At 40.7% G+C, this 27,510-nt stretch overlaps 1 protein-coding gene across 1 annotated transcript in view; it reads left to right on the forward strand.

Annotated features, from left to right (window-relative positions):
* The window catches only part of NPHP1 (nephrocystin 1), a 699,686-nt gene that overhangs the window by 137,390 nt on the left and 534,786 nt on the right, over positions 1-27,510 (forward strand). The window contains exon 4 of the mRNA XM_086926892.1: positions 13,702-13,826. Coding sequence (XP_086783018.1) covers positions 13,702-13,826 — 125 coding nt within the window. The remainder of the gene's footprint in view (positions 1-13,701; positions 13,827-27,510) is intronic.

Consider the following 27,510-nt stretch of genomic DNA (forward strand, 5'->3'; position numbering starts at 1 on the left):
TTTTTTAGTCCTAAGCAAAAGCAAATCCTAAAACCACCTAGTAAACATTGTCAGGGCTCCTATGCATTTCAGTGACTATTCATTTTAATTTCAGAATAGCCAACAGCACATATCTAATAAAAACATTTTTTGTAAACTTTTCCATTGATTCCTTTATGAGGGCTAGAACATAAATTATATTTGGGACCAGGAGGACCACACAGGGCCATAAGAACTAGGACGAAGAGCTGCAAAGGGCTTCTCCTCCTTAAAACCGGGACATCCAAAGGGGTACATTATTGACAAAAAGAAGAAGTCCTTGGGAAAATTGAAGCCGCTGTACAACCAAGCCAGAGGGGAGTCTTCTCCCTGTGTCCGTTTGAGCCTCACAGGCAGGCTCTTGTTTTTTCCACAGTGGAGCTGCACAACTCGCAACTCAAGAATCACAGCCAAGTTTCAAGGAGAAAGAGTCTCTTCTTTCATGATAGGGCAGTCACCCACCAGGCAAATGCTCTTAGCGATCCTGTCCAGTGTCTCAGGCAGTGCACCAGTTTTCTTCACTTCAATCTAAGAGGCACCAGAGACACAGCACCTGTACCCTAATCTTAAGTCCTTCCCTAACTCCTGTATTGCTCTGCTGGCGCACTGCTCATTCGTTGGGGCCACGCATTGCATCCAGTGTACCCAGGTATCTCTTGACCAACAAACAAAGAAGCAAACTTGTATTCACTTTGGGACCAGGATTCAGAGGCCTGATGCTAGGATCTCTGAAGCAACCCTTGTTTCAAAAGGGGTCACCTCAAGGAAAGCCTCCTCGCCATTCTGGTCGGTCTGTGACTCTCAGCTGAGCATCAAAAAACGTGTTCCACGATTTCGCCTTTCTGATTTGTGACCCCATCTTTCGCCCAAGACAGTGGCAGGGGTACAAAATTCATTCCAGGGCTTCTGCCTTCACTGACGTCCTAGTTGCCAGCAATGCCTGTGCTGGTTACCTTCACTTTGGCTTCAAGCTGGACTGGTGCTGACGCTGACTCCCCAGGCTGAATCTGATGTCCGTGTCCCTCTGGCAATGGTTGTAAAGCAGCAAATATCTATTGGTGGACAGAACAAAAGGTCTTTAGACAAGGCACAGAAACAGTCTATCAACAGAGAGGATAGTGTCAGAATACTTCCTAGTCTTGGGAAGCCCCATATATTAGCAAGGCACCCAAAAACGAATTCCATCAATCTTTGAGAGAGTAAAAAAAAACAATAGCCTGGACCTATTGGCAAGTATAAAAGGAACTCTTTGGTGAACTGGCAAGATCAATACATCACTAAAACCCAAGCAGCCAAGGAATTCTGTATTCATTTACTAAATTGTGAGGAAAAGAGAAAAACAACACAGACATACTCTAAATCCTTACATTGGTCTATTCCTGTGTACTAATCTGAAGACCCTAAAAAAAGGAAATGTTCTACACTTTTGCTCATAAACTTTACATTACTTGTACAGGACTGCAGACACTTCTAAAATGATTCTTCTTAATGAAAGCACCTACATTGTACGCTTAGGACCATGCTCTCATGTTATAGGAGCAGCAGGAAAATCTAAAACTGCTAATTTAACAGGGTTCTTATCTATAAAACAACATTTCCTTCAAAGCATTTTTTTGCTAAGGATCACATGGGCATCTTCCCTGTGCTCTACTTTTCATGATCCAAACTAGGCAACATCAGCTCTAATAAGGACTGTCAGTTTATTTACACGGACTAGCTAATAAAAAACTAGCAATGCCCTTACAAAACTATGTAGCATGGAATAACATACAATAATGGTATTATCACCTAAGACTTGTAGAACAAAAACTACCCACATCTAGTCCCCCTTAAAGGTCAAATAAGGGAACAACAATCTAGACTACTGATCCTGTTATAATTTCATCAAACAGGATGGGCAGTAACATAACATATATTTGTATTCATTTTTATTAATGATAACAATGTTTAAAACAGTATTACTGAATAGCCAATTAAGTGTCTCATTGCTATTTCACAGACAATTTAGACAGGCTAAAAAGAATTTGAGAAAAGGAGAGAGCAGCATACATTTTACCTAGCCTTAATTTGTAGAGGAGCTAGCCTCCTTCCCCCATTTTGACAGTAAGAAACATGAAACAGGTTTCACTTCTGTCAACACTATCAACCCCTATTTGTAGCAACTAGGCATAAACAAAGTTATAGGATGTAAATAGTACTTTTGAGAGAACTAAAAAAACATGAATATCCAAACCCCAATCCTTTTAGCAAATGTACAAGTGAAACATGAGGGCGATTGAATTCAAACTAAATCTCATTGGCTCAACCCTAGTAAGCACCAAACTAAAAGCATTAGTGCTGTATATATGGCCAAGCTCACATATACAATTGTATTGTGGTATATTCATGAGTGCATAAAAACTTGCTTTTGCAAACAAAAAATAAGCACAACTCCTTCTTTCCCTGCGCTGCCATCTTGTCTTTTAAAAAGTTTCAGATGTCAAAATGTCAAAGCAGACCTTGCTCTGGTAGCCCTGCCAGGCTTCTAAATATAGAACAGACTTTTCAACTCTTCCCAGCTGTCCTATTCTGTGTGCAAATTTTCCATGCAGCTTTCCCTATTCAAAGTCACTCTGAAAACAGAAAGCTGAACCAATCCCCTGTTTGTCAGTTTAATAACTTCTGCTGGTTTTTTATACATATTTTCAATTGTAAGCAGTGTGCAATATACTTGTCTAACAATATAGAAGTCAGCTATTTGTATTATACCTAAATGTATGCATTTACTGAAGCCTAAGGCAGGTTAAAAGCTGCTTTGAATGCAAAATATGTTTTTAAATTAGTGAATTTTGCCCAATTTCGACTTTGATATTTGGGGCACTTAAAAAGGAATATCCTATAATTTCTTTGCATAATAGTCATCTTCAGAATGTTCTCTACAAATCCCAGAGATTTGGGCATCCGAAATATCATTTATACCCTTATAAAAATGAGTTTTTTACGCCTGCGCAGTGTGAAATTAAATATGCAAATATGCTCATTATGTGGTACAACACAACTTAAATTTAATTTTAATGCTAGGAGATCACAGTATGAGTATTAAGATTTATAAATATCAAAAAACGAATTTAAAAGCACATATGTTTTTAAATAATTTTTTCATAATTAATAAAAAAAATAAAAAAAAACCAATCATTTTGATAATTCCACATAGGAAAAGCAAGGTTCATTCCTTGCCTATCATATTTAAACACATTCATTTATAAGCTCAAGCACAGAAGCCTAACTTGAAACATGAAACATTTTGCGCCACTTTTTTTTAAAAGGACAATCATTATTTAAAATCAGAACCACGGATATGCTTATGTAAAAAGGCTTTAAAAAAAGGAAATCCTTACCTTAAATGTGTTCCTGTTATCTAAAATAATGAACCTGATTTGTGTAACTTTTTAAAACAGCAGTCTGAAATGCAGGGTTTTACATCATGTTCTGTAGTGACACAATCCTGGAGTCAACATTCCTGTCTCTCTGTGGCTTACAATTAAAACAACAGCTGCTGCTCAGCAGTTAAAACACAGCTGTTGTGAGACGCGCGAGCGCGTCAATCAAGATGGCCGCCGCCACTGGAGCTCCGTGAGCACCACAGCCCATAAATACTTATTACCGACGATTTTGACACAGAAAGTCGGCAAAAATACCGGCGCTTGTCTCCCTATGCTGCTCCTTACCTGTGGAGTCTTTTTCTGAAGAATTCCGTCGACGGAAGTGCGTTTGTTGGCTTCATGGTTCCTGCTCCCAGCTTCACTTGAAGGTACTGCCGGCTCTGATTGCCTGGGGGCGGAGTAACTTCTATGACAGAGCCTGGCTTGGGCCTAGCCACGCCTAGTCTAATTTAGCTGCTGCACCTGTTGTTTTACAGAGTTTTTTGACATTTTTGTCCCTATTTACGTCATTTTCATTACTTTTTGAGGTGAATTTACTTCATTCTGTTATTTCTACGTAGTAGTGAATATTTTTTCACCTCAGAATGGATTCTAAACAGTCAACTACTAATAAAAGGAAGCAGCAGGTCTCTCCTCCTCCAACTAAATCTAAGGTGGTGGAGTCCTCAGAACCTTCTCTTGCGCTAATTTTGGAGGAAATTAAGGCATTACGTCTGAATACTGACACTATTGCCTCAGAAGTCAAAAATGTTCGGAAAGATATGGCTTCCATTTCAATGAAGGTTTCTGACAATGTCATCAAAATTCAAGATAACAAAAACAAGTTAGACGCTTTTACTCCTTTAATGGCCAAAATTGTTCCAATGCATACTCAATTGTTGGACATGGAAAATCGCAATAGGCAATATAATCTTCGCATTTTTAATTTTCCTGAAGATGTTGAAGGGACCAATTGCCGACTCTATCTAGAATCTCTTTTGCCTGGTCTTTTGAATATTAAATTCTCCGAAAAATTTGAGATTGACAAAGCCCATAGAGTCCCATCACACCGGAACCCTCGACATACTAAGCCAAGGCAAATGATATTTAAGGTGCTGCACCATCATCATTTGGTTCTCACTCGAAAAGCTGCTAGAGAAATTCCATCGTTATTAGTGAATGGAACCAAAATCTTTATTCACCAGGATTTTGCTAAAGAAACTGTGGCTATTCGTAAAGAGTTTTCTTCCCTTCGTCCACAACTGAGGAGCCTTGGTTTCAAATATGGACTGTTTGATCCCTCTACAATGCGTGTGTGGAAAGACAATGTCTCCAAATCTTTTCAACGCCCAGAAGATCTCCGGCTATTCCTTGATCAACAAGCTCCTCCATCCATGGATACTCAGGATCCTAATTCTTGAATTGGTATCGTCTGACTTCATGTGTCACATCTCTGCATAATTTTGTTCATGGGCTCCAACGGTTACTGGCCATGCTTGAGGAACGGGTGTGCATTTCTTTGTCTTTATTCATGTTTCTTGTTTGTTCCTTTCTCTCTCTTTTTTGTTTTTTCCCTTCCTATTCTCCACATAGAATTACTCTGTTAACTTGTCTTTTTCTTCCTCCTTCTTGTTCTGACTTCCTTCTTTCCTTCCTCTTAAATCTTAATGGCTACTATTCATAATATTAAAGGTGTTTCTCTAAATGTAAAAGGTTTAAGACATCCAGAAAAACGTACCAAAATTCTGGATTATTTAGGTAGTTGTAAGACTGATATTTGTTTTGTTCAAGAAACGCATGTTGAAGATAACGTTTTACAATATATGAACAAAAAATGGGTAGATTATATTGTCTCCTCACCTGCTAAAGGTAAAAAGAATGGGGTCGCTATTTTCTTTGCTAAGAGATTACATTGTCAAATTCTTAACAAGATTTCAGATTCTGAAGGCTGATATATTATTGTTAAAGTCAAAATACATGACACTATTTTCTTTTTGTTTAATGTTTATGGCCCTACAGCAGATGACCCTGCTTTTTGGACTACTGTTACAACTGAAGTTTTAAAGTTGGGAAAAGTTCCCTTGATTTTTGGGGGAGATCTTAATGTTTTTGCAGACCCCTTGCTAGATAGATTATCTACCTCTAGGTTTCGACCATCTAAGATTTTCCATGCCTTTAAGACTTTTCTTCATACCACCGGGTTAGCTGACATTTGGAGGTTACACTATCCCACTGGCAAGGAATTTTACTTTTTCTCCAATCCTCATAATTCTCATTCCAGAATTGATTATTTTTTACTTTCCCCCTCTCTCATTCAATTTGCAAATACTCCTACCATTGGTACTATTGACGTATCAGACCATGCCCTGATTTCTTTTGTTTTAAATGTTTCGTCTTCTTTTGCTAAGCAATCTAGATGATGTATGAATACTGACATTGTCCTTAATGACACTCACAATCCCAAGTTGTTGCAAGCGATTCAAGATTATTTTACATTTAATCCGGAAGACTCTACCTCTGTTATCAATTGGTGGGATGCTTTTAAAGCTTATATCAGAGGTTCTACAATTTCTATTATGGCACATGAGAATAAGAAATTTAATTCTAATATCAAATCTTTAGAGAAACAAATAGCTCATTTTGAACGTTTATTTATTACTTCTAGTGATCCCCAATATAAACTTAAATTGCAAAAACTTAGATATGAATTTAATGCTATTCTTAGTACTAGGGCTGGGGTCCAGCTTTCTAAGTCCAATGCTAGATTCCGTTTTAATTCCAATAGGTCCGGTAAGCTCCTTGCTAATTATTTACTTTTTTAAAAGGATAAAACACAGATTACCTCCATTCAAGGTCCTCAAGGTAAAATCGCACTTTCCCACAATTATATTGTTCAAGAATTTTTACATTTTTACTCCACCCTGTATAATAAACCAGATTTTTGTGATGAATCTCTAATTGATGATTTTTTAAGTTATTCTAATTTACCTCATATTTCTTCCTCGGATAAACTTGGATTGGATTCCCCTATTACTACTGATGAAATACTTATTGCTATTAAATCACTTCCAAAAAATAAATCTCCTGGTCCTGATGGCATCCCTGCCGAATTTTATAAAGAATTTCAAAATCATCTATTACCTTATTTGTACCAGATTTTTTCTCACTTTTGTTCCACAGGTACCATTTCGGGTTCTTTTTCAGAAGCCTTAATTGTTGTACTTCCCAAACCTGATAAAGACCCTACCCTTGTCTCTAATTACCGTCCCATTTCTTTGATTAATCAAGACTGTAAATTATATGCTAAAATCCTTGCCTCTAGATTAGCTCCTGTCCTTCACGCTGTTATCCACCCTGACCAATCTGGTTTTATGAAAAATAGATATTCTGCTAACAATACTAGAACATTATTACATATCATTGAACAAAGCCCCACTCTCCTTGTCCCTGCTGGTGTTATGGCATTAGATGCTGAAAAAGCTTTTGATAAAATCCATTGGCAGTTTTTATTTAAAACTTTATTATCTTTTAATTTTGGTCCATCCTTTATTCACATGATTTCCGCTCTATACTATGCTCCCACTGCTCGATTGTTTATTAATGGTCAAATTTCTAATCAATTTTCCCTTTTTAGAGGTACACGTCAGGGTTGTCCCTTATCGCCCCTTTTATTTTTATTGGGAATTGAACCATTTCTTAATTTCATTCGTAAATCTGAACATATTCAGGGTATCACTATTAAAAATGTTACTGTCAAAACTTTGGCATATGCTGATGATGTGTTATTATTTATTAGTAATCCTGCATCGTCTGTACCATTTTTGCTTGATGTTATTTCTAAATATTCAGCTGTATCAGGATATAAATTAAATGTTAGTAAAACTGAATTTTTTCCTTTAAATATGCTTTGCACTCCTGATATGTTACCTTCACAGGATATTGTTTGGCAAAAAAGTAAGTTAAAATACCTTGATATATTAATTTCATCATCCCTGCCTGCTACCTTGAAATTAAACAGTGATTTCATTCTTGACTATATAAAACAAAAAATCTCCAAATGGTCTTCCCTTCATCTTTCCTGGTGGGGGAGAATGGAATCTATTAAAATGAATATTGCCCCGAAAATATTTTATTCTCTTGCAATGATACCAACTCAATTTCCACTCAAAATTTATAAAGATATTGATAAACTGTTATCTAAATTTCTTTGGAATAATAAACCTCCTCTTATTGCTTATAAAAAATTGAAAATTCCTAAATGCCAAGTTGGTTTTGCCCTACCTGATTTCTATTTATATCAAAAGACATGTATCTTAAAACAGAGCGCGTTATGGTTTAATATTTCACCTATTGCTAATCCTCCTATTTGGTTTCATATTGAAACTTCCCTTGCTAAACCTTTTCCCTTTGCCATCCTTATTAACTATGTCCCCTACCTCTAAGATTGTACATTCCTCGTCCATAATCAAATCCTCAAGATTAATTTTTAATGATTTGGACTCTAATTTTGCATCTCCTTTACTTTATACGGTGCATTTGTCCTTATGGCATAGTGCTTTAATAAAATTAAACAGAAATGTTTCTTTTTGGTCTTCATGGATTGCTAAGGTTATTTTCTTTCTTAACGATGTTTTCTTGAATGATGCCTTTATTCCTTTTGCTCAACTCCAATTAAAATTCAATCTACCAATGTCCGATTTGTTAAAATACCAACTTCTCTGTAATTCCATTTTAGACTCTTTCCCAGATGGTATCCCGTCTACATCCTCAGCTGATTTTTTAATTTATATCAAAACTGTTTCTGTGTCTTCAAAGGCAGTCTCTGTATTTTATAAGAAACTTACCTTTTCCTTAGGTTCCAACGTTGATATAATTTCCACTTTTTGGAATGCTGAACTCTCCATTTCCCTTTCAATTGATTCATGGTCATTAATTTGGACTAATAGTATTTCTGGATGGTTACCAGTTTCACTTTATCAAACTAATGCTTATATTTTGTTTAATTCTTTATGGACTCCAGTACGTTTATTTAAAGCTAAATTATTACCACCAAACCTATGTTGGCATTGTAATTTACATCCTGTCTCTTTACGTCACATGTTATTTGATTGTCCTATTATTATGAAATTTTGGTCTGAAGTATGGAATGTGATATTGAAAATTTTGCCTATTTCTGACTTGCTTTCTTATAAATTGTTAATATGTAAATCAGTTGTATTTGCTGCTCCTCTTGTAGATGCTGAAGCAAAGTTATTTAATTTTTTGGTTTCGGCTGCGCTCAAATCAATTACTTTTTGTTGGAAGGATGCTACTTCTCTTTCTGTTCATGCTTGGTGGTCTTGGATTATCTTTACAAGAAGAGGTGCTCAATTATCTCTACAAGGCGTTCATCATATTTCTCTGCATTTTCAATCCTTTTGGTCTCCTATAGATTCATATATAAAGTTATGATTCATGCTCTTTCAATGTTATTATGTTATTTATTGATTATCATACTGTTTTTGTAGCTGTTTATTGGTAATTCTATTTGGTTAATTTATTATGATATGAATTGTATATTTCCCTCTTCCCTTCCTTCCTCCCCTTACTTCTTCCCCTCTGTTTTAGTTCTCCTTTCATTGACGATGGTACTATGCGATGTAATTTATTTATGACTGCTTATTTATGATTGTCCTTACTCGCTTCCATGTGATTCAATGAATTATCTTATCAGTTTTCTGTATGTACTTCTGTGTTTTTCCCTCTGTCAAAATTCAATAAAATCATTTTGAACTAAAACACAGCTGTTGTGACAGTCTATTTAAAACGGAGGCAGTTCTAGTTCTAAAATGTGTGTAGCTCAGGAACATCCAATTTACTCAGATGATGTTTTTGCCTGTTTATATCTAATACAATGTATCTAAGGAAAATGTTTTATAATTGTTTATTTATTACAAAACACAATTTCGTTTTTGAGGCCTATTGTATTCCTCTTGAATGTGAATTCTAATTTTATATTTTAAGCATTAGCAGTTTGTACATGTGCATAGTTGCTTACTCTTATCAATTTAATAGTAACATACAGTTATTTAGCATATCATATGGTTAATTTCTGGATTTCTATTTAGTTTTTTATTTAATATTAATTAAATTACATTTTGCATAACAAACAGACTGATGACAGCAAGAAAACACAAACACACATTGAGCTCATTCGAGACATATACAGAAGGGGGTCATACACTCAGAATCACATAATACAGCGCGCTTAAGGCTAGCAATCCTTACACAAAGAGCGCAATCGCTATTTACTTACAGAAGAATCACTAATGTGAAAACCACAAACCACATAGACATTTAAACACACATTTAACCCACAGATCAACACTTGAGAAAGGAACAAAGGATAGCCCACAGACTGTACTTAAACCAAACCATTTGTAAATACTAGTTGTAAGTCATATTTACAAGAAGCGCTTCTCAATAGTATTCCAAAAGACTGCAAAAAACAGCCCAACAGACTGTTTTATTTTCAAGAAGCCAAAATACACTCAATTCACTAGCTTTGTCTGGCAGAACACCAAAACATCGCTCTGCATATCTCCATTTATAAACGAGTGCAGAAAAGGATCCTTGTTTGTATTATGTCCATATTTGAATTCCATGGGGATACAGAATCACCAAGGAAGAAATATGTTTTTATACCTAAACCTATTTAGGTATAGCCTCAAGGGAGCTGGCTAATTCACTTCACATCTCATTATGGTACCTCCAAAAAGCAACACATTCTTCGATGTGTGCTTGAAACAGGCATGCCAAAAATAGTGCAAAATATGCGATATTATAATCAAAGTAGCGCTTAAGGTACTCTTCATACGTTTGCGCCGTTCAAACAAATTCAAATAGAGAAAAATCTCCTCATTACCTGCCTACATAAATTGCAATTTACATATTACATACATACTAATCAAAAGTTGGCCAACGCAAATCTAAGCCACAGTAAGTGTTACTAAACTACCTTACCAATCCAAGGCATCAAAACCAACAGCAAGTGCCGCTGAAAAACTCTTACCAATCAAATGGTTGTCCAAATTCTAACTGCCAAGTTCTGAATGACCTAACAGTCGTTTTTTAGAATACTCACGCCAAAAAGGTTCTCAGTCAGGAGTGACATCATGTGGAGGATCAAAATCAGGAAGACCAGAAATATACTGGGCTGCAGAGACAGAGAATCCCCAGAATCTCCGCGCACAGAGTACCTCCTTAGTAGAGTCCTGTCCTGTCCTCCACAGTAGATTTCTGTCTCCTGACAAGATCACTCCTTAGATAGCCACTTCTCTGATGAGGTCCACGTTCGAGTGCCATTTGTGAAAAATAGAAACCTTCTCAGGGGTCCCACTGATACTTGGTCCTTTTAAACCAACAAAGAAGAAATTGGCACATAATTTGAAATATAAAAATAACCTCTTTATTAACCTCAAATGAGGAAGACTATGTCACACAAAAGCCTTAGCAACTGAATGAGGCAGTCTAAGGAGTACAGAAAACTGAGGCCTTATATATGCTTAAGGTTACATAGTCAGCATAAGACCAAGGGGCAGTCCTGGCTCATGTAAGCATGGAAAATGCCTAAGATAGGCATGCAAGATCTGCTTGCTCAACAAAGTGGGAGGAGAGTTACTTCTCCATACAGCAGCAAAAATAGCCTGACAGTTCTACAAGATGAGCAGGTGCATTCTACTAGCTAGGCCCTTCTGAGCATGTGCGAAGGTGGAAGATGCTAAATATAGTTCGTTTCTAGGCAGATTACAAGAGCCGTCAACACTGAGGGAGGACAGAGCACATGGAGAGCATGTGGCAGCACATGGCAAACAAGATGGCTGCCAGAAATAGAAAATGGCTTTCAGCTCATGCTAACAAATCCCTGCAATATTTAACACCAGTGCAAACCACACAGCACAGTCCTAGATAGTCCCAGAAAACGATACTAGGCCACACAACAAGAGCTCAAAATCCTCTATAGGACCAGGTGCTGGAAATACCCCAGAGCAAAAAAACAACTAAGGGGTACACAGAGCCAGCATGTACACTAGGGTGTGTAGGGAACACTCACAAAAAAGTGTTAACAACTCCAAAGAAGTCCCATGAGCAATATGTATGGAGAACATGGGCAGCTCACCATCGGCCATCATGCTTAAACAAATAAGAGGGTTAGGAAGAACCATTTAAACACATGCTACCTTACCAAAAGTGCCAAATGACAAACTCAGAAAATACCACGACCCCTATCTCCTGGGGACTCAGAAAAGTACACAAAAATACAGCAGAAGCCTGAAGAGGCACCTATTAACATAGGGCAGCAATCTCAAGCTCATAGTCCCACAAGGAGAAAAGCACACACAAAGGATGTCGACGAGTCCCGATAAAACGCAAACAATAAAGGCCAGATTTGTCCTCCAAGAAACAAATTAGCAGGAGCAAGAAGAAAATACCTAAACGGCTACAAAAGGGAAGATGGAATTACTACGAAAGACAAGAAGCACTTGCCAATTTCCTCCCAAATGAATCTGACAAAATCAGAGGATTCTGGGTAGAGGACCAATTGGGTGGATGTTAAACATTTGTGTATTTCGTTGGCAGCGACGTAACTGTCTCCAAGGTGTGGACACACTCAGGATGAAAAACTGGCAAAAAGAAGACCTGAGGAGGTAAATTCACTGCAAGAAGGTTGCTTCAAAATCAATTCAGTTGATAAATAAATATCGAAACAGATTTACAACTCACACCTCCTCCAATGAATGTCACTGAGTGGAAAATAAATATAGACCTAGGGTCAGACCAAAAACATTTGTAACTGTGCTATTTAATGTCCTGGTGATAGGTAATGAACCTTTTACACTATGGGCCTGATTTCGATGGCAGTGAGACCGCCGCCTACAACCCGTCGGTGGTGCTCTCACCGCCATCGGTGAATCGCCGTCTGCCACATTACGATGTAGGGCGGTGTGTAGGCGGTCGACCGCCTGCCATGCATCTGACGGGCTCCTTGAGTGCCGGTGCGGTGGAGGGGCTCTTAGTCCCTACAATGGGGTTGGAGTCTACCAGGCACTGCTGTAGGAATTATGTTGTCCCTTTCCGCCCGCCTGTTCATGGCGGTCAGCCCGCCATGGACAGGCAGGTGGAAAGGGACTTTGGGGGCTAGTAGCTGGCTCTCCTTCCCCCTGTCCCTCAGGTGTGGACACTGGGGGGCACCTATGGTTTCTCCTGCATATCCCAGCACCATGTGGCAGGCACCGCAGGGATATGTAAAGTGTCACATTTTTTCATTGCGGCAGGTGTTGCAGCCAGCAGCACCTGCCGCAATGCAAAAACTTAGCATTGCGAACGCCATGGTGGCGGTCGCATCGTGATACCTAGTGTGGGACTGCCGACAACCTGTCAGACGGTCCATCTACGATAGGGTGGTGCCATCCTAATCGGGCCTTAAATTATGATGTTGCTAGAGGTGATAGTGTTTGACAAAAATGCTTGTGTACATTTGTTTTATGGTATTTTATTGTGGTGATGTATTATTTTTATGTTGTTGCATTTATGTGCTGTATTATTGTAATGTGATCTGTTATACTGTAGTTGTTATGTTGCATTTGATTTTTACTCTTTTGTTATGTTGTGCCCTTTATTTTTTTTATTGCGTTTTTTGTTACTTGCTGTCTGATATTGCGTTATATTCTGTTGTTAGAGGTGTCAGCAAATGCTGCTACATTTCCAGCCAGAAGCACAGATACCATGAAAATTCCTGTGAAAAGCAACCATTTACCACGGCCTAAAGTGGCAAAATAGCATTGTTCCTGCTCTTCAACTTTTTAAAGAAAACTGGCAGTCCAGACCTGTGGCAGACACTGTGTGTAATTAGCACTTGTAGCGTTCACTTTATGTGACACAATGCTTTGTGTTCAAAGTATTATCAGAAATATGGGAAAGGCATGCCCAGATAGAGTAGCCTCCGACAACGTATGGTTTATTACACAATTGAGTTTTTCAACTGCTGATATGGTAGAAGCCATGTAGCCACCAAGATTCCTTGAAAGATTTCCGTTTGATTGAGCTTCACAGAGCACTAGTGCAGGCTGATAAAAGTGAGCCTCTCAATACTGCTTCCCCACCCCAACAAAGGGATGTCAGCTTCAGGACAATATGCTTACATTTTATTTTATCAGATGGACCATTTAATGAAAATGCAAGTCAAATGTTACATAAACTTCAAAATGGAAAATATGATGCAAATTCTTTTTTTTTCTTTCAGAGCGATGAACCTGCACCAGTGGGAAGTTATGATCAAAGAAAACAAGATGAACAGAAACGTTTATCAAAACTGTCCACGGAGCTCCAGAACCTTGCAGTGGCACTAGGAGAGATGAATATGGGCACGTAAGTGGGGAGTAGGATGAATAGGTTGTGCGTGCAATAATGCCGTGGGCTAGAGTAAGTCTCCTCCTTTTAAGGTACGTCATTATAAGAAGCTGACGTTCGTCATGCAAGTCTGTATGAGATAGCCGAGTCTGGTGCCTTAGTAGACTAATACAATTACTGCAGGAGTTGTGTTTGACCTCCTCGTCACAGGTTCGAGCCCCAGTGGGTCCACTCATACGTTAATGCTTCCAAGGTCAATAAAAAGAGAGCCATTGAGTTTGGTAATGTGGCAACCTAAGAATGTTAACTCAAGTGGAACTGTTAGTAGGAACATAGAATGTTGTGATTCAGTCTATGACTGGAGGTTTGCACAGTAGATGATTTCTGTTGGACGTAACCTTTAATAAAACCTTTGGATCAACATACAGGCATGCCTTCCTGCAAACTTACACTGGCAAGGAGCGGAAAAAGAAGAAACTCTACACCAGGACCAAGTACCTCAACATCTTTGTTTTCTCATTTCATCTCACCTATCAGCGAAATGTCACTACGTCTGATTTGCGTAATAAAAACATTGTTTCTTGCTTTAACCCAGCATTTACATGCTTCAACCCTCTGGTATTCAAGTATAAGGTCAGCGTCTTCATTTCATTTTTCAAAACGTATTCTTTAAAACGTCGTGGTGGATACGTTGGGCATTCATGTGCACCTCTGTGTGCTCTTATTGCATGCGTCATCTGCTGGCTGCGGGGTGCAGCACTCGAGCCATTGCAGTTCCCAAAGCTTTGGTGTTGTGTTTAGCTTTGTGATGGTCTGCACTCGAGCAAGTGTGGCTCGAGAACCCGCCTGCGACCTCTGATTGTGGCCCTTGCAATTCTTGCTAAAGCCACCACTCCATTCAGCGTTGACTTGGCACGTTCATCTTTGTGTTGTACATCATGTGATCGTGCACCGGTAGCCATTTTGGATCAGGCAAAGAAGTCAACTTTCAGATGTTCTCATTGTTATTCGGTGGTTCACAGAAGCTTTGATGCAACTGAATTTTGATCCAATCTTTGAGTTACATTTATGAATTCCTGCAGTCTCAATTTTGAAAAAATCGTTCAGCACTTGCCTGAATCCATGACTTGCCTGGGCTGTGGTATGGGGAGTGCCAGCGTCCGGTTTCCTGGTTGGACCACTGGACTCGCTCACGTTGTTCCTATAGCTGTCCTCCCGTCCTGTAGACTTGGCGTCCTCTGGCTTTGTCGGACTTTGGGATGGCTCAGGGGGACCCATTCTTCTCCTTCTGTCTTTCTCTCCCTCCCATAGTCCTTCCTTCTTCCGTCAGATTGTCCGTCTCCTCTCCCTCTCCGTTTCGACTCTCTCCTATGGTGTCCTTATTTCCAGCTGGAATCTCCATCATCGACGTCGCACCGTCATCCTGGACACCACTTGGTAATTTACGGGACTCCAGCTGCAGTCTTCCAGAGTTACTAGGATTTACTTGAACAGGATATGAACATCCTGTGTGGAAAGATGTGGCCTCCATATTGGAGGTACCGGGATCTGCCTCAGACTGATTACAGACCCCCAACAACCTATTAAAAAAATATATTTTCCTCTAACTGAAGGGGGCCACAGTCACGATACCCACAAATATTGCTGCCGTAATAGGTAGCAGAAACACACTTCGCTTTATAGAGATGAATCAATACTTTTAAGTGCTTCCTGCCCACCCTTACAGCCAGGACCACTCCACACAGTCTGGCCAAGGTAAGCCTTTTCAATTGGAAAGAGGACTTGTCATCGAACAGAATACATAGATAATTAAAGGTGTGGACTTGAGTGATCTGAGGCCTTAAGGCAGAAATGACTCTAGGTTTTAGTAGGCTTAAGCCCCGCAGCCATCACAAAAGATTTCAATGTGTTTATGGAGAGGTCTAAGCTCTCCATAAACTCAACATAAGAATCTAGGAGCCGTTGACGACCTAATGGCGTCCTTGAAAGGACACCATCGTCAGCATACATGAGGACTAGTAACACCTGAGAACCCACCTGAGGGGTCCTTGTGCTTAGAACCATGCAGCCTCTAGACCATTGATGTAGATGGTGAATAGAAAGGGGGCCAAAAGACACCCTTCCTCACACCTATAACAGAGACTGACATGTCCATGTGGATGTCTGCCAGGAAAGAGACTAAGGCCCCATTAGGATGTCTGGCGGATTGCCACTGCCATGCGGGCTGTGGCGATCCGCCCGAAACTTCCCCGCCCGCCACCCATTTCCCCCGCCCGCCACCCATTTCCCCCGCCATATTACTATGGCGGGGGGGCTGCGGCGGACGGAAAGACTGTCCCTCGCTTTTCCGCCCAGTCGGCATGTCGACCGGGCGAAAAGGTTTCTATATGGTGGCGGTGTCTGTTAGACACCGCCATCCATATTAAGAAGGCAGCGGGAACATGCTTACGGAAAGGCATGCAGGAATCTCCTGTAGGGGCCCGTTGTGGGCCCCCAGGGATTCTGGGAGGTATGGGGCGTACATGGGGGGTACCTATGATACCCTCCTGCACTTCAATGTACAACGTGGCAGGCAACGCACGGTGCCTGCCACGTTGTGCATTGAAGTGCGCAACCTGCATTTTTAGCATTGCGGCACCGCCCGCCGCAATGCTAAAAATGCGAGATGCGCCCGCCAGAGTGGCGGGCGCATCCTAATGGCCCCCACGCGACCGCCGCCCTTATGGCGGGCGGTCCCGTTTTACGTCGGCCGCCCGCCATCCTAATGGGCCCCTAAGACGTACTCCACCCCTATGGACAGCAACATTGACCACAGCTGTGAGCGGTTCACCCGATCAAAAGTTGAAGAGAGATCCATGTTTCTTGGACAGCATTTCATGGCTATTTTTAGGGCACCATGGGCTTTAGATTATTTCATTAAATCACAGAGGTCTGGTGGAAGCAGAGAGGCCTAAGCCATGGACAGTAAGGGCGAGGCGAATAGGTGGCTAGAACGTCCTTAGGATAAGGTCAGGATTAAGATAGCGTTTCACCTCTCGACTTAACTACTGAAGAGTCTGACAAAGTTCCTTTAGAATAATTTTAGACCTCCTCGGACGTCTACCCTGATCCGTGGAATTCAAATGCTGCAAGCTAGAGGTCGGTAAGGAAGAGAGCGGACTCTGTTATTTTAGAACTAGCGCGAGAGGGGTATGGTCACTCCACCCTTTCCATTTCATCTAGTGTCACATAGTATTTAATTTATTGTATTTTTTTGTATCTGTTTATAATTTTTCAGATTCATGTTTTTAGTAAGCAACATTTTTTGTTACTACTTTTTTTAAAATGTTCTATTTAGTTGTATTAATAAATATAAATAATTGTTCAATAGTTTTTTAGCAGCAGGATATTGGGTTTTTAGGAGATTAGGGTTGGGAGATTTTTAAAATATGTATATTTTAAAATAATATTGTTAATTATTTGGAAAATATGGAAATGAATCAACTAAAGTTTTTTAAACTGTTCTTATTTTAATATTTTGCAAACATTTTTCCATTAAGATATATTTTATGTTATAAGAAAATATTTAAGAGGAAAGTTTAAAAAATCATATCAAATGTTTCATAAAAATAATATTTAGAATTAATTTTGAATGACACATTTATACTTTTATAATTTTTGTAATCTTTTCTACATTGTAGAATCTTTTTAATATTGTTTTGTAATTATAATTTCGTTTTCAAAAATATTTATTAAATTAATTTTGATTTTAGGATAATTTTGAAATCATAATATACTTGTTACTTTGCTTTTTTTAGTTTTGGAAAGTTTGAAAAATAATGTAATTAATATTTCAGTTAATATAAATAAAAAAAATATCTATTTGAATAATTTAGTTTGTATATATTTGTTTGTAGTTTAGGTTAGCTTGTTTTTAGATGAAATTATATTTGTTATGTTATTGGTCACTTATTAAGCACACGCATAAGGTCTCTTGGTGCTGAGGTAGAGAGAGGCTGCTGCTGCCAGAATTATTCATATGCATGTTTAAACAGCCACGTTTTCATTTTTTCCTGAATCCCTTGTAGTTCAAAGAAGATCTTATTTCAAGGGGGAAAGTGTTCCAGGGGTGGGCAGCAGCCTCAGAAAACTTGGCTCCATCCAGTCTCTTTATTTTGCTTCTAGGAACAGCCAGTAGAATTAAGTTTGATGATCTGAGCTGGCATTTAGCGATATAGGGGCACATGCATCAAACTTTTTACAAGTCGCAAATGGGCTGATTCATAGAATTGGACTGTTTGCGACCGGTTAAAAGCCATTTCCGATGCTTCAAACCTAAATGCATTTGCAAAATAGGTAATCACAAAAATTGTGATTACCTATCTTACGAATGCATTTAGGGAATCACAATTTTCAATTCCCTAAATGCAATGCATGAAGGAGTTTAAAAATGTGACTTTGCATTAAGGAATCGCAAATTACCATAAACTTCAAGTTGATGGTCATTTGCAAATCCTTCGAAAAATGCATTTTTCAAGGAGGCATGTGGCACGTACACATGCCCTTAGGGCATGTGTGTGCACCACATGTGCACTCTTACCTTTTTTGGAGGTGCATCAGGGGGGCCTTAGGCCCATTAGCACCCTTTCAATTGCAATATGCGATTACCTATTTGGTAATCTCAAATTGTGAATGCTTTCCCATTCATTCCTATGGGCCTTTAGGCCCATAGGAATGAATGGTAATGCATTCCCTAGTAGCGATTTGCTGTTAGGGAATGTGTAGGAATCGCTATTTATTTTGCGATTACTACATGCAGAAGGATTTGCAACTCCTAATTAGCGATTCCTTAAAAATCGCTATTAAGGAATCGCAATTCCTTATCATAGTGCTGAATTGTGGAAGAAAGGGATGCTGGGCTTTTGCCATGGAGAGATTTAAAGATTAGCCAGCATGTTTTGAAAATGGGCTTCTGAGCTACCGGAAGCCAATGCAGTTTTTTCCTCTGTGTTTGATCTAAGCTGTCGAAAGGCCAGCCAGGCTGCCTGATTTTGTATTATCTGCAATCTGTGAGCAAGGCCGGAAGGGAGTCCCATATAAAGAGCATTGGCATAATCGATGCAGGGCATTACTAAAGCGATTATAATTTGAATAAATGTTCAAAGGTAAAGTACCTTCTTACTTTCCAGAGTTGCTGGAAACCGGATGTGGTCACTGCACCTTTCTGAGGTTTCATGGATAAATCTTCATCTAGGAGGAGCCTAGACTTTTCACGACTTTTTGGGAGCATTTTCCTAAGGAATCTTAGCAGGCCAAAGAGAGTACTATCACCTTCTTAGCCTTTATTTACTCAAATAGCACATTTTGTCATGATATTTATGTTGCTGAAATATTGTGAATAAATCTCAAACACTGGATTTGCTCAGGCTACCTTTGAGATACTGCTCAAGTGTTGGTCTCCATGAATAAAAAGCTATCTCCATCTCAGCATGAGAGGTTGTCTAGCATAGTGAATATTCATATCCTACACACATATTAGACCTTTAATGGTACGGACATTTTGAACAAATTGTGTTAGTCCCAAAAAGGATAGTATCAGGTAAGCAACATATTGGTATTCATTCTCAATGTCAAATTTCTAAAGTAGAAATCCAAGCTCTTGATAAAATTATATCATGAAACAATTTAAAAAAGGCTTTGTTCTTGACCCATCCACCAGATCAAAACATCCAATTCAATGATAATGTAATAGTCGCCTCCTTGTTTCTTTATCAAGAGATGCTGTAGGCACAGAGTAGATTGTTATGTACAGTTATAGAAAGAATGATTAGGGAACTCGTCTTCTTCAAGGTCAGTGTATCAACCTCAGGATTCTACAGTTTGGTTCAATGGTTATCACAGTATTGACTCCTGTAGTGGGCATTCACCAGGCATGCCCTTTCACACTGGCGGTCTTCTGTGCGGCTATAGGCTTCATAGTACACAGAGTCTGCGACATAGCAAGCAAGGAGCAAACAAAGTGACAAAGTTTCAGCCTCAAGTATATTACAACGCATGCCATTACAGCGCATACCATTACATTGCATGCCATTACAACGCATTATACAGTAAGTAAACAAAACTTTTTAGTTTTAGGGTGGGTATGGGTTTTGGGGTAGATCGGAATAGTAATTTTTACCCCTCCGCTATCAAACATTTTCCCTACTGTTGCACTCACTGGAGTGGGAATAGTAAACATTTTTTTAATAAAAATCTGTTTATTGAATGTTATTTCACAGATTACAGTCAGTGCATAAAAACAAGAACCATAGTGCGTTCAGGCTTTCTTTACATATGCAAGTCCCAGTCTTTAGATAGCTAGAATAGAGACATTGTTTCAAGTACATTATGAACAGCTTCTGGAAATCAACAAGGAAAATAGTATTTTGCACTATTTCGTTGTATAACACCATTATCTATGTAATACAAGCGCAAACCCCTTCTTTTAATCCCTGGAATAGTTGAATGCTTTCGTTGGTTGATCGACTAGGATACAGATGAGTAAATAGGGTTGCCTGCAAACAACAATAGAACGAAAGAAAAAGAATAAAAGCGAAAAAACCATTAACCAGTGTACCCAGGGAGTTTCATGAGCAAGTCTATTGAAAAGGGGGGGGGCAGGTCGTAGCTGGAACCCCCTGCAGCCAGCACGTGGGAAACCCAGGCGGGTCAACGTTTCCGTGTTCCCAACCTTGGGAGACAGTGGGTCCTGACTAAATCAGGAGGAGATGTAAAGCTCTTAATCTCTGACTGCAAGCAAACAGGGGGAGTCCTACAGAGAGGTAACTGACTCCAAATATAGTCAAAGCCCTTGTGGTAGTCTTCAGCTATGCCTGACAGGCATTCCAGCGCACGCCACAAGCGGGCATGCCATTGGGTGAGTGAAGGAGCCTCTGGCTTCTTTCAGGCTGCGGCCACAGCCATCTTTCCTGCTCCTAAGCAGAACCACATGAAGGATCTATCCCGTGAGTCTGGTATTTGAGCATTGGATCACAGATACCCAGCAGGATGTGTTCAATAAAATCCCCAATCGGATACTCCAGGATAAGCTTGATTTGGGATATGATCTCTTTTCAAAAGGTCTGTATGACCTGCCAATCCCACCATATATGCTTGAAGTCCCCTAGGAGGCCACACCCTCGCCAACATAGGTCAGTAGTGTCTGGGAAGATGGAGTGCAGTTTGTGTGGGGGTGGAGGTACCAATCGTATAATGTTTTATAGTGGGCTTCTCTCGGATACATGGAGCGAATAAACCTCGCTATATCGTTGTACAAAGCGTCCCACTGTTTCTCCAAGGGTGGTGACTACAGCATGCCCTCCCAAAATGTTCTGTGATGTTGCGTGCGATGCGGAGTGAGCAGAAGTGTATAAAGAAAAGAGATACACCCTCTCCCTGTGGTGCCAGATCGAACACATTTTTCTAGCTGGAGTAGTTCCCTTGTGGCCTCTTGGCGTAGTGGTTGTTGCTGGACCCAGTGCACCAATTGCGTGTAGTGGTAGAGCTCAGTTTGTGGTAGTTCAAAGCAAGACATGTAATTTGTGAAAAAGGTCCAATATCGTGATACAGCAGCCCTCCCTCCAAAGATCAAAGGGTCCTTGGAGAGCCAGCGGAAAAGCCGTGCTAAAATGGATGGGTGTGTAAGGAGACGGGAACGTGGTCAGTGTGGAGTTCTGGACTTTTTGGTTCCGTCCAGAGGTGTCAGGGTACAACACCCAAAGACCCCGGAGTCCCACCTGCCTTGGTGCACAAATGAACAGAAACACGGGCTTCTCGATGGTGGCGTCAAAGACCAAAGGTTTATTACTGCAGGGACACAGAAGTCACAGAATCTACACACGGGCAGAATCTAGGAGACTGTTCGATTTGTACAAAGTGGGTTGCTCCTTATATACTAAAAATTGTGCTCTAGGCAAATATTTCACATGTCGGTACATTCCCAAACCTTTGTGTCTCTAAACAATAAATATTTGGCGTTACACAGGAACTGTCGATAATATCTGATACCAAACATCACGAAGAGGGGTTCCCACCAGTCCATCACAATCCCTTGTCAATATTGCATTCAAGACCCGGACCGCCTCATCGTAAAGTTCGTTACCTCCCCCTAATAAAGGCCCAGAAGGAAAGGAGCAGAGCCAGGTGCAGAAGATAGAAAAGCGGGATAAGAGATGTTTGTGGGTTGTAAATGGGCAAGGCTACCGGCTTCGGCCGCCTAATCATGATCAGGTACAATGGACAGGAAAACCAGTTCAGGTGGGCTGGCCTCGGGCAGAGGAGGCAGCCTTTGTCGAGTCATGCAGCTTCAGCGTGATCTGGTTTAAGGTGCACGTGTCATGTAAGAGGTGAATCTCCGGCTAAGGCTACGTGTCCTTAATCAAAGTGAAGTGAATGAAATGATCAGAGGCTATTGCATATGTGAGGGCAAGGAACCACAAAATGGCGGCCACGATCTAAGATGGATGCCGTGTGTATATCAGAAATGTGTCAGTGGAAGGAGTGCTCTTGCTCGTAGCGTAGCGAAAACACTAGGATATACTAAATGGATCATTTGCGGTTCGCTGATACTAATTTTATGTATTTCCGACAAACTTGAAAACACGGGTTCAAGTCGTCACGGAACCGTCACGGAACCTCAGACCCTCCTTTTGCCCTTACATAGGCAATTACTCAATCTATGTCTGAATCTAGTTCTATGCTCATCAGGTCAGTGACATGCTGTTGTATCATCATCCTTTCTCGTGTCTTTTCTCCAAATGCAGGTGGTTTCCTAAAACAGGTTGTAGCACAAAGACTACACAGAGCAGGACCACACTGGATAATCAGACAACATGAGAATAGTAATATTAAGATGACACCAATGACCATTAGAACCTTCCATCCCCACGCTGAGATCAGAGTCCAAACCCACTCCATAAAGGACCAGTTTCCCTCATCTACATGTATGGAGTCCGAAATCTTGTGCAACTTAGAGATCGCCTCGTAAACTGTTGGAGCATTATTAGGAATAAAGACACAGCAGCTCGATTGGATCATTCTGCATACCCCACCTCGATCTGCAAGTATAACATCTAGAACCATACGGTTCTGCAATGTCATGAGCCTATCCGCCTGAAGCTCAGCTGTCAGATTGCTAAGGGCACCAGCAGTTTCGGTAATAGTAGATTCAACTACCCGTGTTAGCTGACGTATGTTTCTACTATTGGCCATAGGCCCCCAGAACGGAAGGAAGCCTTTGAAGAAGTCTCCAGCTTCCTGACCAGCTGTATCTTCCTTGCTGAAGACACCTCTCGCTACTCTTGTTCTGTGGTAATCAGGTGAAGCAGTGTATGTCGGAGGCAACAATCGAGCAATATAACATGATCCTGAGAAGTCGGCAGGCAACCATGTACAAGCTCTGTCTCGACAAATGAAATAGGTACCCCTAGCAGTAAGAAAGGCAGGGGAAGAGTTAGCCGGAAACACATAAGTCTCTACGCACTCACTCCTCCCTAGCTGAGCTCTCGGATTTCTCCCATTACCTTGCAAACAGACCTGACCTCGGTGAGGTACGACCCAGATTGGAGTTGAGCTTTTACGCTTGCTTTCTCCTAAACTAAGGCGATACTCTGAAGTATTCCAACTTAAATATACTCGCAATTCGTCTCTAGGGTATGATGGAGTATTATTGACGTCTTTGATCATGTCAATAATTCCCTGGACTAAAGCTTTGTTGGCAGAGTTATATTTAGTGGAACGTGGTGGACGTGGAGGATAGGTCTCAAGAGCATAAGCAAAGATGGTTTGAAGGGCCTGAAATGATCCATTGTAGCTGAAAGGCAAAACCAGATAGGGAATACCTTTATCCATAGTGTGGGGTATCAAGCCACACACCCAACAGTCTGTCGTGTTAACTACCAGTTGGTGTTGGTGCAAGAGCTGTACAAAAGTATTATTAATGAATTCTGAGCGTCGAGCTTGCTCATGTTCCGGAAACGAGTGAAAAGAGTGTATAGAAGAAACAGTAGAAATAGCAGGATCAAGGGGAGGTACTGTAGATACTGGCACAAAAATCAAATTTATGCTAAAGACAATTCCACCCACCAATGTTGCTAAAACAATCAAAAATGTAACGGCACATTGCATCAAGAAACATTTGCTATGAAGAATTCTATTTAGTCTGTTTCTGCGAACGTAAATCACATTTTCTCGTTGCAGCGCAGGAAGTTCCATCTTCTACAATCCGCTCGCGACCACTGATGATGTGTACGTAGATGAAAATGCCTCTGTCAGCCCTGGGAGTTCCCAGTACTAACAGAAAGATCGACCTTGTGTCAGACCCCTGCAAATTCAAACTAGGCACACAGCCACGACCCTACGGCTACCCAGACGGCAAGGCAATTTTAAAAACAATAAACAATAACAAACTTCCTGGCTGAAGGCAAAAGTTCAAAATATATATATATATATCAAAAATCACAGTATGCAGTTGCCTGCTTTATTAGTCCTTTTTATGGCTTCTAAGGTTGTATCTTTTCTTCGCTGGTACTGTCTGATCGGAAAATAGTGTATCACTAGCAGCTGTTGCAGAGTTTACGTTCGCAGATGGCAAAGTTTCTTCTGATGCTGGAGACAAATTTTCAATGTTCAAAGCAGTCTTTTCAAGAGGAGAGTCACGTTTCAAAGTGTCAGAAATCAAATCGGCATCGCTGAAAGGGACAAATTTTGGAGTTATTTCAGATTCGGAGGCACCAATTCCCTTCTTCACCCAGTCGTCGTAGGGCAGCGGCAGTGGAACACGCTTTACGTGAGAAGCGTGGATCCAGTGCTTGCGACCAGCAACACGTACAGCTGTCCTCGTCGCCAGCAGGATTTGGAAGGGGCCGATGTAGCGAGGCTGAAGATTCTTTGTCCTCGCAAAATTTCTGACCACCACGTGGTCGCCGGGTTTCAGCTGATGCCCTGGACTCTCCGGAGGTTTTGGCAAAGCATCAAAGACCTGTTGATGAATAAGACTTAATTTAGCAGTCAAGTCGTAAAGATAGTCTATCAACATAGGATATTCAATGGAGCAGAATTGTTTAGGCCTTGGCACACCCCAGACATTTGCCGGGCGGCCAAATACAATCTCATATGGAGAAAGCCCTATTCTAGAATGCACTGTTGCTCTCGTTGATAACAAGGCCAAAGGAAGTGCGTCTGGCCAAGCCAAACCTGTGGATGCTTGAATTTTGGCTATTTTAAGCTTGAGGGTGCCATTGTAACCCTCGACTAGACCAGCAGACTGGGGATGGTTCGCACTATGAAATTTTTGTTTCAATCCTAGACCAGCACACACACTCTGCATAACTTTCCCTATAAACTCACTTCCGTTATCTGACCATACAATCCGTGGCATTCCAAACCTAGGGAAAAATTCTTTGAGAAGAATTTTGGCAGTTGATAAAGCAGTGTTGTCCTTTAGTGGGTATGCTTCTATCCACCTGGAAAAAGCACAAACCACCACCAGGACGTATTTTAAATTGTTGCAGCGTTCCATGTGAATGAAGTCTAACTGTATTACTTCAAAGGGACAGGAAGGAGGAGCAAAATGACCAGCTGGAGTTGGAGTTCCCTTGCCAGGATTATGCATCAAGCACACCATACAATTTTTCACCACTCTCTCTGCACACTTACTGATTCCCTCATTCTTCCAAACCGGAGCTAACATCTTACATATCCCTTTAGAACTTATGTGCGCCACTCCATGCGCCATCGTCACTACTGCAAGCACATACGCATCAGGCAACATCCAACGCTGCTGTTCTGTCAAATCGATCCAACATCCATTCGAGTCCAATTTGCCCGTACTTTCTCTCCATACGCGTTTCTCTTCCTCAGTCGCTTCTTTCTGAATCTCTTTCACACTTTCCATTGTGTCCTCACACATTCCAGACTCAGCAATCCATCTTGCAGACGTAGCAACATACATTCTACTCATCATGTCTCTAGCTGTCTGTTTAGCGGTTTCATCAGCAAAGGCATTTCCCCGACCAACATCATCCGTGATTGCTTTATGAGCACTGCACTTCACAATCGCAACTTCAGTCGGTAAGGTTAGAGATTCTAACAAGTCGTTAACTAGCTGACCATGTTGAATCTTAGTCCCATGGGACGTAATGAAACCCCTTTCTCTCCACAACCGGCCAAAACTATGGGCCACGCCAAATGCGTATTGACTATCTGTAAACACATTCACTCTCTTTCCCTCAGCTAAAACACACGCTCTCGTAAGAGCTATTAACTCTGCAGCTTGGGCAGAATTCTGACTCACTCTTGCAGTCTCCACAATCGTCTTCAAAGTCGTTACCGCGTAGGCAGCAGTCACATCACCATTCTCCAATTTAAAACATGACCCGTCCACATACAGCGTACCATCTGGGTCGGATAGAGGAGTATCTCTCAAGTCGATACGACCTTTTGTCTCTTCCTCCGTTTTGAAATAACAGTCATGTGGCTCAGAATCACTCGACTCTTGATCAGTCGGCAACAATGTTGCTGGGTTCAATACATTGCATCTTTTGATCTGAATATGACTCGCTAATAACGTCAGCTCGTAACCAGATAATCTCGCACTAGTAAGGTGTTGTGTCTTCGTTCGGTTCATGAGTGTGTCCACTGCATGAGGAACCATGACCACTAGCATATTGTTCATCACCAAACCAGCAGATTGTCGAATGGAAGCTGCAGCTGCCGCTGTAGCCCTCAAACAACTAGGCAATGCTCTAGCTACCGGATCTAATGTTGATGAGAAATACGCACAAGGGCGTTGTTTATCACCAAACTTCTGTGTCAAGACACTCAACGCGCAACCTTCTCTTTCGTGAACGTAGAGCGTGAATGGCTTACTGTAATCAGGTGTACCCAATACGGGAGCTGAACACAAAGCTTTTCGTAATTCAGCAAAACTCTCTTGACATTCATCAGACCATGGCACCGGACTCGGAACATTTTTCCCAGTCAAAGCTACCAACGGTTTTGCTAAAAGTGAAAAATTTGGGATCCATTGCCTACAGTAAGAGGTAATACCTAGAAAGGCACGTACTTCCCTCTGTGTGCGTGGAACACTCATTTGCATAATTGCTTTTATTCTTTCTGGGGTCAACTTCCTTCCCTCCTTTGACAAGAGATGACCTAAGTAGGTTACTTCTTGGCAGCAATATTGCATTTTGGAAGGTGACACCTTATGATTCAAATTAGACAAATGATGCAATAGTGAAATTGTAGCTGCTTTGCAAGTTTCCTTGTCATCGGCAGCCACCAAAAGATCATCTACGTATTGTACTAGGGCAGAACCTGGAGGAAGGACAAAAGAATCTAACTGGCTTTTTAAAGCTTGACTGTAAATAGATGGACTTTCACAGTAGCCTTGTGGAGCGCGTTTAAATCTGAAACTGCGACCTCCTAAACAGAAGCCAAAAATATCTCTGCTTTCCTCGGCTATCGGAATGCTGAAAAAGGCATTCTTCAAGTCGATGACTGAGAACCATGTAGCTGTAGCAGGAATCAATGTTAACAAAGCAGTAATGTCTGGCACTACAGGAAACTGCGGAATTACAATCTTATTAACTTCTCTAAGGTCTATGACAAACCTATAGACTGGAGGCTTTGTAGGATCTGTTCGTTTCAAAATCGGCAATACAGGACTATTACAAACATTTCCTCG

This window comes from Lissotriton vulgaris, chromosome 6 (genome assembly GCF_964263255.1).
Source record: "Lissotriton vulgaris chromosome 6, aLisVul1.2, whole genome shotgun sequence".
In the NCBI taxonomy this organism is placed as follows: Eukaryota; Metazoa; Chordata; class Amphibia; order Caudata; family Salamandridae; genus Lissotriton; species Lissotriton vulgaris.